Consider the following 15,308-nt stretch of genomic DNA (forward strand, 5'->3'; position numbering starts at 1 on the left):
TGCTTGTAAGTGCTTAGTTAGAAGCTCATTATGTCACCTTTGGGTATGGTTTCTCAGGTGAGTCTTCCTCTAGTGTCTTTCAGGGAGTAAGAAGAATTGTGTTGGGTGCCCAGCAGAGTGATGTTGAGGTGATGGAGGGGAGAGACGGTTTCTCTTTACTGACAGATCCCTAGAGCAGCTTTGTGCCTTGCAGGATAAGAAGGGGCAGAAGCCAATGTCAGGGAGATGGATTAGATCTGAAGTACCATACTATCTTAGCTATCCAAGGACCAGGGAGGAGAGTTGGTTGGCCCCAAGGTGGGGAGCAGGTATGCTGTCCCTCTCCCATCTACAGTACCTCGTTGAGCATCTCTCAGACTTCGTAAGCTTTGGCACATCAACAGATAACAAAACCAAAACCAAATGCAGAACTTACCATCTCATGGAAGAATCTGGCTGTCAGACTAACCATACAGCATCTGGAGAATTTGAATTCTTGAGTCAGTGTGTGAAAAGGAGAATCATGATGCTGCCAGCTAGATATAGGGAGTGTCACCTCAGTATGTAGTAACATGTTTCTATGAAGAAGACACAAGCCCAGACTGCAGAAATCCATGGGTTGAACCCACAGGGAGGTGATGGAGGCAAGTAGAAAGTGCCTTTCATCAGAACCAAGGTTCACTTTATGCTTGTTTGCCTTCTGACATTGGGCTGGTGTATGCTCCGTACATAGCAAATGGATGAGTGGCTAGTGGCCTGCAGAGAAGGAACCCTGCAGAGCACAGAGTTCCATGAGACTGGAGTTCTGGCAGGGCACAGCTCACAGCAGACCATGCAGCTCTTATAAGAACTGAGACCAGTTGCGCAGACTAAAGGCTTGCTGTTAATAGTTAGCCTGGTAGTGGGCATAAACTGTAGGTTACCTGGGCAAACTGGGATGTATGGTTAGCTTCTCACCGAGTTAGCCTTTTCTCTGAGAACAGCAGGGAGAAAACCCCTTAAAAATCTTTTAGTGGAGTAGGGGCTCGGGACAAGGCTGATCACAACTTGATCCCTGAGGAACAGACTGTAGGTATATGGAGGGAGAGAAGTAGAAAAGGCTGATGCGCAGGACCCAGCAAGACAGTGATTGCTTGGACTGTGGGTGGAGGTGGGTAGGTGGGACTCCAGGGTGGGCCTTGTATTTGGCTTCTGGAGAAGGGAGTGTCAGGTCTTAAAAGAGAACCATTGAGCTAGGGTTGGGGAGGAAGCAGATTGGGGTGGGTGGGTATGTAGTTTTAGGCAAGTTGGAAAATGGAGGTATGAATATAAGTTTTCTTCCTTATCTTATGAATTCCCCAAGTGGGAGAGAATGATGTAAACGTACACATTCTTCATGTTCTTTCCTCTGCCCTCTGCCCCTCTACCCACCCATTCACTATTGACTTAGGCCTGAAATGTAAACTGAAAACAATCCCTTTCCTTCCTTAGAGGTGACTGTGTTTGCAAAGTAGGTGCTGAGTGAGCCTGCATAGCAGAGGAAACAGTTTGTCCAGTGAGAGAGGATTAGAAATTTCTTTGCTTCTAGTGAGCTTTCCTGAAGACCCTGAGCTCCAAACAACCTGCTTGGGAATATGAAATTGGGAGCACAGTCAAGAAGAAAAAGAAGCTAGCATGGGGTCTGGAGATGTTCCCACAGGAGCCGGAAAGGCTGGAGTGCTTCAGGGGAACTTAGTTTGTGCTTGGAATTGAGGCTGTGGTTTACAAATATCTTATGCCCCATAGTAATTCCTCTACAGGATCAGCCGCTTTTGAAAAAGCATGGAGCATGAAGCATGGAGCTAGCGTTAGCATGTGGAAGGTGGCTGGCCAGTGGATAGTACTTCTGTTTCTTGAGGTGTACGCAAACCGAAAGAGCTTGGTCCTCTAGACAGCTGTTTACTTGTCCAAGAGAAAAGAGTCCCTATGTCTTCATATGCATGACCCTTAAGAACCAGCATCTCCCTGAGGTGTTTATGAGGTCTGTGTCCTGTGGCAGGTGCTGCCTTCATGACAGGTAACTTTGTACTCTGTGAGGCATGCCAGACTGACCACCCATTACCCTCTTCTGGTAAGGGGCCAATGCTACAAATACACTGAGTTTTTACAACAGAGAAAATTTTAACATTGGTTTTCACTTGGATCAACTATGCTCTGCCAGGTGACATAAATCCCTGTAATGAAACGAATGTTTGCTTTAAAAAGTATAATATATACTCAGACCTTAGAACCACAAGAGAGTCTAACCTTACTTACAGTTTTGACTTGTGGAGACTACCTTGGATATCCCTATCATTTTCCATTTCTTTTGCTTTTTCCCCTCTGCTTAGGAAAGCCTGTCTGGCTGCTTCATTAACTAACACACGTATGCATTTGCATCACTGATAATGCCAGCAATTGCAATGAGTATGGCTTTAATCAACCTTAGTGTCTAATATCTCCGCAGGCATTAGTGTAGCAAGTATTTTAGGCCTGGGATAAACAATTTATGTTCATTAGGGGCATCTTGGTATTTCTTGGTGACATATTTATGTCCTTTATAATTCTGAGATTACTTCATATCACATGGTAAAACTTTGACTACACTGACTAACCGACTCCACTGGGAAGGGGCAGGAGAATATGGGGTTTCAATGCTTATTTGTGGGGTACCTCTAAGAATTTTCTGAATAGTTTTGGCATCTTCTCTTTCCCTTCCAGCAGAGAAGTAAGATACCTTTCAGGTGAATGAATTGACTTTGTTGTATAGAGGAACCACAGTGAATACTTATAAGGGAAATAATGTTTTATGAGGTGTTTAAGTAATTCTTTAATGTAACCCTTTTAAAACAGAAGAGTTTTAGTTAACCCGTTATGCAGCTACTTGACACTTAAACCTGCAGAAGCTAGCCACCATGCTTATTCATTTTATTAGGATATAAAGACATAATGTACGTCTTTTCAGCTGGATCGATTTGATATCGAGAGTTAAGTTAATTGGTACACCTTCCTAGGGGTTTAATAGCAAGAGGAAATGGATCTAATGCATGAGTCTTATTGTGCGATGAATGATGTTGTGTGGAAGGTACTGTTCCATCTATCGCTGTATAAAGAGCTCTATGCAGATTACCCACAATAACAGTGGTCAGTATTTCCGGAAGAGCAGTGCTGTGTTTCTATCATAATATAGTCAATTTCTAAGTATCTGTTGTAGCTCCTACATTATTTCATAAAATGTGATCCCTCACTCGGTCCTCCTTTCCTTCCCTCATTGTTGAAAATGAGCGGTAATGTAAACAGTGCCTTATGGATTAGTGTCGTCTGTCACTTGTTGAGGAGGTGAATCACACGCTGTGGTTGTTTTCCTAACATGTCACATGGCGTTCCCATGAAAACCCTCACCAACACCATCAGTCAGGGCAGAGAATTGGAAGCTCTTTCCTTTGCTATAGGCAGTAGAAGGATGAACGGCAGCCCAAGCAAGCTCTTACTCCACTGACTCTGGACCATTTGCCCTCTTTTGCTTCCTCCTCCTCCTAGCCTCTAATCCTTATAAATTCTCCAACGCTGAGAAGTCAGCCAGCTCCATGTGGGAGCTTCTACGTGGGCTTCTTTACGTGGGCACTAATGACAGGATAAGCCAGATGATCTTTTGTTGTGGGGGCCGGCCTGTGCCATGCTGAATGCTCAGCAGCTCTTGTAGTCTGCCCACTAGATGCCAATTGTGGCAGCCCTAAATGTTTCCAGACATGGTGTGTAGGAGTAAAACTGTATATTGGGGCCAGAATTACCCCCATGGTTTAGAAGTTGAATAGAGTTTTAAATCTTCCTTTAACCATATTATTTGGAGGTTATCGGCACTAACACATTTCACCAATAGCACCAGTGCATGGCATACAAAGCCTGCTGCTTCCTTAAGTTGAGGAGTTGAGGATGGGGCAAAAATTTCCTGTTAAGGGCCAGTGCCCAAGGCAGAATTAATCAGAAAGCACATACCAAAAATAATTTAGCTGCTTTTTTTTTCCCCACCAAAGAAAAATATTTAGCCCCTCTGTCAGTTAAATTAGAAACAGGCACCAACCGTAGAACTTGATTTCATGAGAATAATTCTCTACAAGCCATGTTAAGGCAAAAGCAACGAGGGGAGGACAGCCTCAGAATTCCAGATAAGTAGGAATGAGGAAGATGATCTAGAAAGAAGAAAAGAGGGTGTGCTGCACAGGGAAGAGACCAGGAAGAGCCTCAGAAGGTTTGGGATGTTTTGAAATCGTTACCTGCTTGCTGCTCAGCTTCTAGAAGTCTCAGGTCAGAGTTTATCACTCATTGTTTGAAAGAAGCACAGGTTTATCATTTTCCCCATATCTCCAGTTGTTCTACAGAGGGAATCTGCGGCAGCAGATGCCCAGGCAGCATTGGAATACATATGGTAATGCTTGCGCAAAATGGTCATTCTATTTTGGTTTCTAAGAAAAAAAAAGAAAGTAAGTAAGTAAGAAAAGAAAAACAGCCAATGAAACATCTCGGCCAAGGAATGGTGGGGTCATGCAGTTGATCTCTGTGTGTGTCCAGGGACACAAACCACTGTCATAGGCCTTTGATTGGCAGACTGTTGCCCCCAGCTGCATTAAGGTTACCTGGAATCCTGTTAGAAGTGCAAATTCTCAGTTCCCCCTCCCCCTCCAGGGCAAGCTGTAGCAATCTTTAGTTTATTAGACATTACTTATACATATACACATTAAAGCTAGAGGAACACTCTTTTAGGCCACGGAGACGTGTAGCCATCCATCAGATCCCGAGAATCAGGAGCATCTTACAGTAGATTTTGTAACCATTACTCCAAAGTCAGTGCTGCAGTCTTCAGAGTTCAGTGGCCTCAGGAGACTCTTCTCTTGCCAAGAGGAGGATGCCTGGGAGATGTAAGTTTCCACTGAGAACCTTTATAAGGCTTAATTGCTAATGTGTAGGTGGCAGCTGATACTGACTTGTCCCTCCCACTCAGTTCAGCTCCGCTTTCAACCTCTCTCTCAATATTCTTAATTAATGATCTGCAGCTTCTGAAGCCATTTCATCAGGGGTCTCTTGTCCCAGCATGTTTCTCCTTTGAGCATTTCTTGAAGAGGGTGTTATTCCCAGCAGTCAATTAGAAAAGGAAAGTAGAGGTGGCTCCCAACAAGCCCTGCGACCAATTACCTCCCTCCCTTTATCCCTCTTTGTAGTTCTCCAAAAAATGGGCCGGCCAGGCGAGGAAAAGCTGAGTTCTGACCAGCAGCCCTGGCCTTGTTTTTCTAACGTTTTTGTCCCGTTTGGATTTCGGTTTCCTGCCTTAGGCAGGAATTGATTGAAAATTCCCTTTGAACTCTTGATCCTTTTGTGGAAAGCAGTTATAAGATTGTTTCCCTAGCTGGGAGACGTTGAACACACAGAGAGAGGGGAACTCAGCACCAAACGTTAAAGGTCGTTCCCACCAAAAGCAAGGGATGATTAGACAAGGGACTGCAATCATTTTAAGAATCATACTTGAATTTTGGCTTTTTTCCCCTCTTGATTTGATAAAGCAGGGTGAAAGATGAATGAGAGCTTAACTTCTTAATCCTCCATTTCTAAGTAATTCTTTTTATTGGCTCACCTTCTGTTTACAAGGAAAATACCTTTAAAACTTTTATTGGACCTAACACCTTCTTTGGTAAAGTTCATAGAAATTTCCCAGGTTAGTACCTCTCATCCCTCACGGGCAGTGCTGAGGAGTGTTCTGGAATTCCCTGTGGGATGGGAATCCCCTTGGTTCACTGGGCAGGTCCTATTATGGGGTCCTGATACTCTTTGTGGTTTCAGTCTCTCACTAACATAATGTAACCCGGATTTTTGAGCAAAGAGTCACTTTGGGGAAGTAATTACAGTGTCCAGTGGCTACATGCAGGTTTTGAAATTAATGAATAATCGTTAATTAACCAATCTCATTTGTCACCACTTCACACATGACTCAATATACTACAGGTATTGAATACCCCCATCATCACAGAAGGACACTGGGCTGGTCAGTTTTTTGCTTTGTTTTCTTTTGTTTGCCTTCAGTGGTTTGAGTTACTGGTGAGAATGATGTTATTTATTTGTTAACCCCTGTCAATTTATAACTAATTTATTGATATTGTTACTATCTTCACATTCTACATTGTCATTATTGTTCCCTATTACAGATAGGGGGATTGAGAATCAAGCAGGCTTAGGAACTTACATACATAGGCTTCCAGGAAAGAGACTTTATGTACAACTCTCAAGCCCCTGCTTTCCATGTTAACATTTTCCTCAGAAGGTACATTCTCTGACTCTTGAGTTCAGTAAGCCCACATCTTTAGAGACACATTTTAGAAACACAAAAGCCGGTAACCAGTGTGCATTCCTGGATGTTTGAAGTGGCTGGCATGAACACACGAGGCAGCCGCTCTGTCCTCCCTGTGTGGTTTTGCTCACTTCTCACAGGAAAAAGGCTTGTGTTCTCTAGTGACAGTGTGATGATTCATTCAGTCTCCCAATTTTACGGGTTTGGTGTCAGTATAGTTTGATCTTCTGGGTTGGGTGGTGAGACCACTTCCTGTGACAGATCACTTCCTGTCTGGAAGACCTTTCTGGTCTGTCTACAAGTCTTTCTCACATGGAGCATATAGCAGTCTCCTCATGTTTGTTCTGGTTTGCCTAGTTCCCTGTCCTTAAGGCCCTGAAGAACTAAAAAGGAGTATTTATCTACCGGTTTGGAAGCTATTTTTTCTTTTCTTCCTCAATCCTTGTGACCTGATATTTAAGTATTGCAGCTTCCTTGAGGGCAACCCTTGCTTAACTATATGACAGATTCTCTCAGTCTGAAAATGCATAACAATTAAGCTCTAAATGCATGTAGCCAGGTAGCAATTCATTTCTACTTAGCACCGTTCACCTATTTTAAGACTATGTTCAATTCCACCATATAGGCAAAGGAGCTTTTTAAAAAGGCAGAGTGAGCCTGCAATCAAAGGAAATCTTTCCCATCTCTTCCAAGATGTAGATGCATCAACTGGCTCCTATGGCTCTGGTTGTTTACTATTAATGTTTACCCAATTGTTCATTGCTCTTTTTGTATATAACCGAAGAAATGGGACTCCTCTAATCATTGAAAATCCCCAGTTTTTCGCTTCAAGATTCCTTGGTTCTACCCAAGGAGGTAGGAAGGTTGTGCCACCCCTTCCCCCCTTCATGAGCATCATTCACAAATCTCCCTCTGAGACTACCCTAGATTCAAAATTACCTCTCAGTCTAGGTACAGGTCACTAGGGGAATATTTAGAGGGTTTTTCTTTGACTCATAATAAATTTTATAAATTCCTTCAACTCACGCCAACCTGATTTTTTAGTTTGTCGTCAGGGACATAAAAGGTCCCTGTATACACACAGCCATACACATGTATATAGTCTCTCACACCTGTGCACACCACATGTACACATATATACTTACACAATCATAGAGAGGGAAACTCAGCACCAAACGTTAAAGGTCGTTCCCACCAAAACCAAGGGATGATTAGACAAGGGACTGCAATCATTTTAAGAATCATACTTGAATTTTGGCTTTTTTTCCCCTCTTGATTTGATAAAGCAGGGTGAACACATACACACATATCACATATACACACGCACAGAGAGTAAGAGAAATGGGAAGAGGGAGGGAGAGAGATTTATGATGAAAATTTACACGGACTGATAATTTTGTTGTTTTCCAAACTCCACTTCAGGGTACATAAGCCATCGTTGATCTCAATCATGTCCCAGAACAGCCTGCATGTTGCTAACTACGGATGGGGCCTGCTCTGCAGCCCTTCGGAGACTCTCAGTAGTCCACAGTAATTTCTAGTGAGTTATCTTTTCTTTCATGTTCTCTGTTGCAGAAATATTTAAGAGCAGCATTGATATTTTTTTACTTAGCCATCTGTCATGTCTATAAGCCATCTGCCTGCTCTTCTAACAAACAATGTGTTGCCAGAGTAAAGCTACAAAAGAATTTTGAGGCATTTATTAGATCTTAGTATAGATAGGTAAATACTTATATTGCACATGTGTAAAAGTTTTTAATTGATAATACAGAGTCTAACTAAAGTGTCCTGGAATTTGAAGCAGATTCTGCCTTTGGCAAAAAGGACAGAGATGGGAGAGAGGGCGTGACGTCATCTGCCCTACGGCTAGGCCAATATATCCCTCATCGCTATACATGCTCTGAGCCTGCCATGGGGGCCAGATGACTGACATGAGGGGTCTGCAGATCACATCTAAACATTGCTGGGGAACGGATCTGAAACAGTGTGCGACTGGAAGCCTGTTCTTACAGCACTTTGCATACACTGATGGATAGACTTTCTGGTTTTGTGTGTGCGCCCCAGTGGTGTGCCCCTTCTCCAACTCCATTTTCAGTGGCCTCTGCTTTATTTCCAGCATCATGGTATATCCCTTTCCAAAACTTGTCTGTGATTTGCCCTATCATTAGGCAAAAGGCTTTCTCCTTCCTGAGTAGACCAGAAATAGTTTGCTAAAGGACATCAACCAGCCTCTCACTCTTTTCTCCTTATAGACACCATCATCAAACCCACTTGTTCTGCCTCTCTCTGTCTTCTTCATTTCTTTATTATTTGCTCTTTGTCTCTAGACTCTTTGCCCTATCTTATTAAAGAATCTCCTGGAAATTTTGGAATGACTAGAAGATTGCTCACCCTGACCTGTAGTTAGAAGCCCTACAGTGAGCAAGCAGAAAAAAAAACAATCTCCCAACTCCCTTTGGTCTCAAGTAGGCCACCCTTTTCTCTGCGTCCATTTCAACTAGAAAAAATTGAATTCAAAGAACAGGTCATCCACTGACTTGAGCCAAGAACATTCCTCTGATAGATCTGGTTCACGAACCCTAGATTTGTCCTCACATCGTGCTCTACTGACTGGCTTGAAGGTGAGAAAGTAGCCCTTGGCTTCATCCAGTGGGTGATGTTGATCATTTCTGTGAGTATATGGGGTAACCTTACTTGTAAGCCATGAGCTTGATTCTGTAGTCTTGTTCTAAGGATAGGGTAGAAGAGACAGGGAAGTGGTTCCTCCTAGAGCAACAAGACAGGTGAGCCATTTTCACTAGTGAGGCTTGCCCTAAACTAACAAATCCCCTTCTTTGGTACCTATGTATCATACTTAGTACTGGGCATGAGAGCTTCAAGGTAACAGGAAGGTGTTCATGCAGGCCTATGAGTGGGACGCATAGTGATATAGTCACGTGTTTGCTGCCTGTGGAAAGTTTTAGTGCAGAGACAGGAAAAAGTGCCGTGGCAGTGCTGAGTTTACTTCTGCCAGGGGGTGTCATGGAGTACCATAGGGAAGAACATATTCTTTGTAGAGATCCTTCCCTTGGCTATCTCTAGCCCCAATTCCAGTAGTTCATATGGTGTTTTTCTGGCCCTGCAATTGGCATTTTACATTATGTGGAGTTTCCTAATGCCTTCGTATGGGCCATAGTGGAGTGATAGACAGGACAAGCTGCCATATTTTGCATGTCTCTGTGGTAACAGTTACAGAAGAATGTGCCTTATGTGTGAAGGTGGAAACAAGTATATAGATAACTGTGGAGGTGGGATCTGAGAGCAACAGTCCCTTTGAAGGAGATCTATTGGGTCCTCTTATTTCACGTATGGGAAAACTGGTACCTACGGGATCTCCTTGTCCCCTCAGGATGGCCTTCTCTTGTGTCTTCTTTGTGCAGTTGGGATTAAACACATCTGCCTGGCTCTGGTTTCTACTGCCTACCATACTCCTCTCCCCTGCCTTGGAGGGCTTTCCAGCCTGCCAGTCCCTTAAGGCTCCCTCTGCCCTTCCAGGGCTCCTCTGTAGCCTGGGGCTTCCTGCCCTGTTAGTGCCATGTGCTGACATTGATCTGTATGTCTGCATTAGGAGACTTGAGCATACAGAGCTAACGGGGTCTCTTTCTCTGAATGCTGTGGTTGATTTTTTTCCCCCACGACTTGCTGTTCCACGGGATTCACTGAGGCAACACCTCCCAGGCAGGGCCTTTACTCTGCTGCCTCTGGTCCTAGGGTGAATACCACTAAGGATGGGAGTGGATGCCAAGAGGGTGTGGTACGTGCTGCAGTCCTATGTTGCTGTGTTCCTCTGTTGATGAGGGACTCGGGTGATGTGAAAACCCTTGCACCTCTTTGATCTGTTTTGATTTTCGTGGTGAGCCACGCTAGCATTTTCAGTTTCATGTTAGAGGTACTCTGTAAAGTCAGAAGACAAGGTCTCCTGAAGACTCAGAGAGAAAGCACAACATAGAGTTACACCTCTGACATTTAGGGGTGCAGTAAGTGAAATAACCAGTGTGCTTGTCTGGCACCAAGTTTATGGCCAGAATCCTTATATTTTAAACTTTGAACAAATAATTGTTGCTTCTCATGATGACAGTCGTTATCCCTATAGAATAAGGAGAGAGGAGGGTATCAGTTCTTCGGTGTATTGGGTTGAATAGTGGCCTTGTTCCCAAAAAGGGCTTTTGAGCCCTCACCTTCCTGTTATGCCTAAAACTCGGGGTAATTTGTTTGGTCATATGTTTCTTCTTACTGCTAAATATGAAGCATGTTCATGGGATTTAGAATCGACGTGGGTGTGCGGCCATTTCTACTGGGGCTCATGTTCTAGCAGGATTGTCTCCTATATAGACCAGTCATTTAATGCACAAGTCTGTAAAATCTTAAAGAATGCGTCTGACCCAGAGGAGGTCAGACAACTGTTCAGAAAAGCTTCCTAGAGCTTGCTATGCACCCGGTAGGCTTGGAGGCTAGTGGGGGAGCCCACTACACAATGGGAAATAGTGGTGGGGTTTGGTGAAGGGCCGGACTGCCAAGTTTGGCTAGAATATGAATCCCTGTTGATGACATTACAGGTTCATCTGGGACACCACGAGAAAAGATTCTGATAGTCTAAGCAGGAATGATGTGAACAGAGAACAGGATGGATGTCTGAGAAGTCATCCGAAAATAAATAAATAGTACTTACAAGATGAGGTGACCTTGTCAAGAGAACTAGGGAAAGGCAGTGTGGGGGTGTGTTGATTGAGGTTTCTGTCCCACCCGGTTCCCACAGTCATTCATTCCCAACGAAACACACAGAGGTCTACATTAGTTATAAACTGATTGGCCTAGTAGCTCAGGCTTCTTATTAAGTTTTATAGCTTATATTAGCCCATAATTCTTATCTGTGTTAGTCACGTGGCTTGGTACCTTTTTCAGCAAGGCAGTCACATTTTGCTTAATCTGCGTCTAGCTTCCTCTGTGTCTGGGTGATGACTGCAGACTGAAACTTCCCTCTTCCCAGAATTCTCATCACCCCGCCTCTACTTCCTACCTTGTTTCCCCGTCGATACTTCGTGCCTAGCTACTGGCCAATCAACGTTTATTTAAAATACAAGTGTGACAGGATACAGACCATTGTCCCACAGCACTCTCCCCCACTTTTTTAAACAAGAACTCTAAATTGAATCTCCTTTGTTTAGCTTTTCTATTGACCATTATCTATAACCACTTGTAACCAACGTTCTAAACAAAGGCAAACATTCATAATTCATTTTTGGGGGGAATGTGGGCATGGTTTTCTAGGATACTTCCTGCTGATTGGTGGCACTGATAATCTTATGGGGACTTAAAGAAAATTTAGAATTATGATCAAGTCCTGATTGGAGTATCCTAAGGCTTTATCATCTCAGGCAGCAGTCTTTGAACTGTTCTGGATGTAGAACTCAAGACATCTGGGCCATTCCTCCTATCGGAGACTTCTCAGGGGATCTTCCTTGGTCAAACCTGATTTTTCTTAACACAGTATGAATCCACAGTTCCTCATTTCCTGTGGAAACAAAAGCAAAACCTCTTATCCAAAGTAACATATCTTTTGACTTAAATTTTAAAGTCAAAACTAGAGCTAATGTGCCAAGCAGCGATTTAATTAATACAGTTTCTGTGTGATTATTTCGGGGCTAAGCAGCCATGAACCAACAAGCGGCTCTCTCCTCCAACAGGGGTGTTTCCCAGGGTTTAGGTTGCCACCTCTAGATGGAAAAGTGAAAGTGAGAGTTCCCTGCCTGTGCATGCACAACCCAGTGCACGGGATGGGAAGCTATTTCTCATTGCCCTTGGCTTCACTTCTAATGACCGCCTCTGGCTTGTGGAAGAAGTAATGGTTCCCATGTTTCCTGTCCTGAAGAGAACTGGAGAGTTTTCCTTCTGAGAGTAGCAACAACCTCCTAATTAAGGCTGAGGAGAAAGGGAGACTTTGCCTCCTGCTGTGCTCAGAAGCCTATTTGTTCACCTCAGTTTACTCATGGGAGAAAAAAGTGGAGCTCTGAGAGCAGAGAATTTTAGAAGCCACAGTACTCCTGATTAGTGTAGATAGCTAAGCTCCTGCTACAGAGAACCAGGGCTTGCTCGCTGCTCAGGGAGAACCTCAGAACAGAATCTTCCAGAAACCTAGGAAACTTCTCTCTTACATTGCCAGTGTAAGAATTGAGGATTTATTTATTTGAGAAAAGAAAAATCTAATTAATCTACAATCAAGCATAAACTGGTCTATGAGAAACTCCAGCCTGAACCTTGTGTTTCATTGGGAGCTTCTCTGGACTGAGAAGGGATAGCCAGAGCTTGTTTCTGACCACGTTTTCACGGAGGCAGGCCTCTCTTATTATGATTGTAGGAGTCACACGGCAGTGGTTTTTAGCAGTGCTTGTGGCCTCTAGACATCACAGCTCTCTGCGGTTAGAGTGGTCACAGATATTTGAAAATGCCAGACGTACTTCGCAGCCTTCAGTTTGCCGCTGTCACCGCGTCCATAGTCTGTGATACAAACCATTGCCTGCAAAACATGCACACATTCTTACTGTATCCCAAATTTGGGGTCACTTTTTAAGGTTTTTTTCATAAATGTGCTGCAGAGTAGTCAGTTTTTTAATCCTATATATTACATTTTATGTATTTCAAAAACATTCTAAGCACATTGTGTCAGATTTTCAGTTGGCCGAGAAAAGATTCGTGGCGTACAAACTGTTAATATCCCCCAGCTAAGATCTTGTACTTGTGGCATATGGCCTCCACCTGGTGGCAGCATACTCCTTAAAGGTTAGATCTATAATCAACAACTGCAAAGAAATTCTAAGCATAATAATATACTTGAATATGGCTTTCAAACTCTTATTTTTACTGCAGCCCACAAAAAGAAATTGACCTGTTATCATAAATCACACACAGACTTGCATTTCACAAAGCTTCTCAATCTTACCATGTGGTATATGATATTTTTTCTGGCTTTCTAATGTTCTCTTGGATCTCTTTTATTAAAATAAAATTCTGGATGCATCAAACTAACATTCAGATGACCATAGTACGCCGGCCTCATAGGAGGCCATATAATGTACACACAGATTCCGACATCTTACTTACATTTAAAAAATATTTATTGGTGGTGATTAATTTACACATAGTGAGAATAGCAGAACTACTTTTAGGTGTACAACCCAGATTCCCTTCAGGACCCCGTGGTTTCCTGTCACTGAATTTGACTTCTTTGTGTGCCTCTCAGACACCACCCTGGCGCTTTACTAAACAAGGCTCTTGCTGTCATGGAGCCGGAGAGTAGGCATCCATTAGTCGGGCCTCATTAGCTCGTTGTTTTTGAGATGAGTCCATTTTGGCCTTGTCACCATTTTGGTACATGCCATTCCACTGTGTGAGTAGACTACAGTTAGTTTATTTTCCTGTTGCTGGGCCTTGAGTATGTCTTCAGTCCGGATTAGTGTGAACAGAGCTCTGTTGCCTAGGTGAACCTGTAGGGTGGCCTCGTTGGCCTAGTCCGTAGTCACATGGCTAGTTGTAGGGAACAGGCAAACCATTTGACAGAGTAGTTCAACCCAGTTCCATTCCCATCAGCGGGTCAGAGTGAACTGCTCCATCTTCTGTCTGTTTGGTATGGTGTTGGTCTTTGTAATTTAAGACCTTCTGCATTTCACGGCTGTAGCTACTGCTTGGGAACTGCGTTTGACTGTGAACAGTGATGGTGATCACTCTTTCATGTGCAGCCATCTATTTTTCATATTTGTGGTATCTGTTCCAGCTTAGAATGTTAAAAAGTCTACCAGTCCATGGACGTTGTTTTCCTATTTTGGATACCAGTCCTTCATGTCAGACGTGTGTTTGTGAGGGCGTTTGATCCCGTTTGCAGCGCACACGGCATTCCACTGGTGGTATTGCTGATGAGCAAATATTTCTTCTTTTGATCGTGTCCAGCTTTGTCAACAATTTTTCCTTCAATGTTTTGTGTTTTCTAGCTCACACATAAGAAATCCTTTCCTGCCTTTACGATGAGAATAATAGTTTTTGGTTTTCATACTTAAGTCTGTAATCCATCTCAAGTTAAATTTTGTGTCTGGCAGATGCCAGGAAGAGTTTCATTTTCTGTGTTTGTATCTGATTGATGCTCTCATACCATTTGTTAAAACTGCTTTCACCAAAATTTAAAGCAGAAATCAAAGATCTCCTTAGAGATTTATAAACGTGACTTTCCTACAGGTCTACAGACTGAAGCTCTGGGTCTCTTGGACATCCCCAACCTGTGGTCCTGGTTATACATTCTTTCCTTTCCAAAATGTTCATTTACTATTATATTGGGAATCGCAACAATGACTCCTAAGGTGTGACGATTTTAAGGTTCCAGTCTATTTGTGTCTGGCTACATCTACTCATGAGATCCATGTGCCTGTTGTGGAGTTTGTGGGATTCTCTGCAGTTTTCTGCTAGGCATGAGCTGCAGACACATTCTGCTGTTAATAAGTATTCTCCCCTTCTCTTTCAGTGTGGAAATTTTGCTGTCCTCGTGGATCTTCATATAGTGCCACAAGGTCCAAATAAAGATTCCAGTTGGTTTTCAGAGCAGAAGAAAGAGGTACAACAAAGAAATTTTGTTCTTTAAACCTACTTCTTATTGTATCTGCTGGAAGAAATGGCAGCTCCTCACAGCTTTCATTTTCATTAGTGTTTTTTTTAAAAAGTTGAGTGGTAGTTAGGATAGTTAGGAGTATACCCAGTGACAAGTATACATGTGTTCCCACCTCTGCCCTTGAGAAACTGACACAACCATGTTTCATATGCTAATCTATTGTTGGCGTGTGTGTGTGTGTGTGTGTGTGTGTGTGTGTGTGTGTGTACGTGTACGTGCTTGTGGTGTTAGAGATCGAATCTAGGACTTTTACGTGCTTGGTAGGCACCTCGCCATCTCTATGTCCTCATCCCAGGCTCTGTTGTT

The 15,308-nt window shown here is 43.2% G+C and overlaps 1 protein-coding gene across 4 annotated transcripts in view; it reads left to right on the forward strand.

Annotated features, from left to right (window-relative positions):
- Slx4ip (SLX4 interacting protein) overlaps positions 1–15,308 on the forward strand; it is a 161,482-nt gene that overhangs the window by 84,038 nt on the left and 62,136 nt on the right. For all 4 annotated transcript variants that reach the window (XM_075962303.1, XM_075962304.1, XM_075962305.1 and 1 more), the window contains one exon: positions 14,859–14,948. In XM_075962303.1, the coding sequence (XP_075818418.1) occupies positions 14,859–14,948 (90 nt within the window). The remainder of the gene's footprint in view (positions 1–14,858; positions 14,949–15,308) is intronic.

Source organism: Microtus pennsylvanicus, chromosome 2, assembly GCF_037038515.1.
Source record: "Microtus pennsylvanicus isolate mMicPen1 chromosome 2, mMicPen1.hap1, whole genome shotgun sequence".
Classification (NCBI taxonomy): domain Eukaryota; kingdom Metazoa; phylum Chordata; class Mammalia; order Rodentia; family Cricetidae; genus Microtus; species Microtus pennsylvanicus.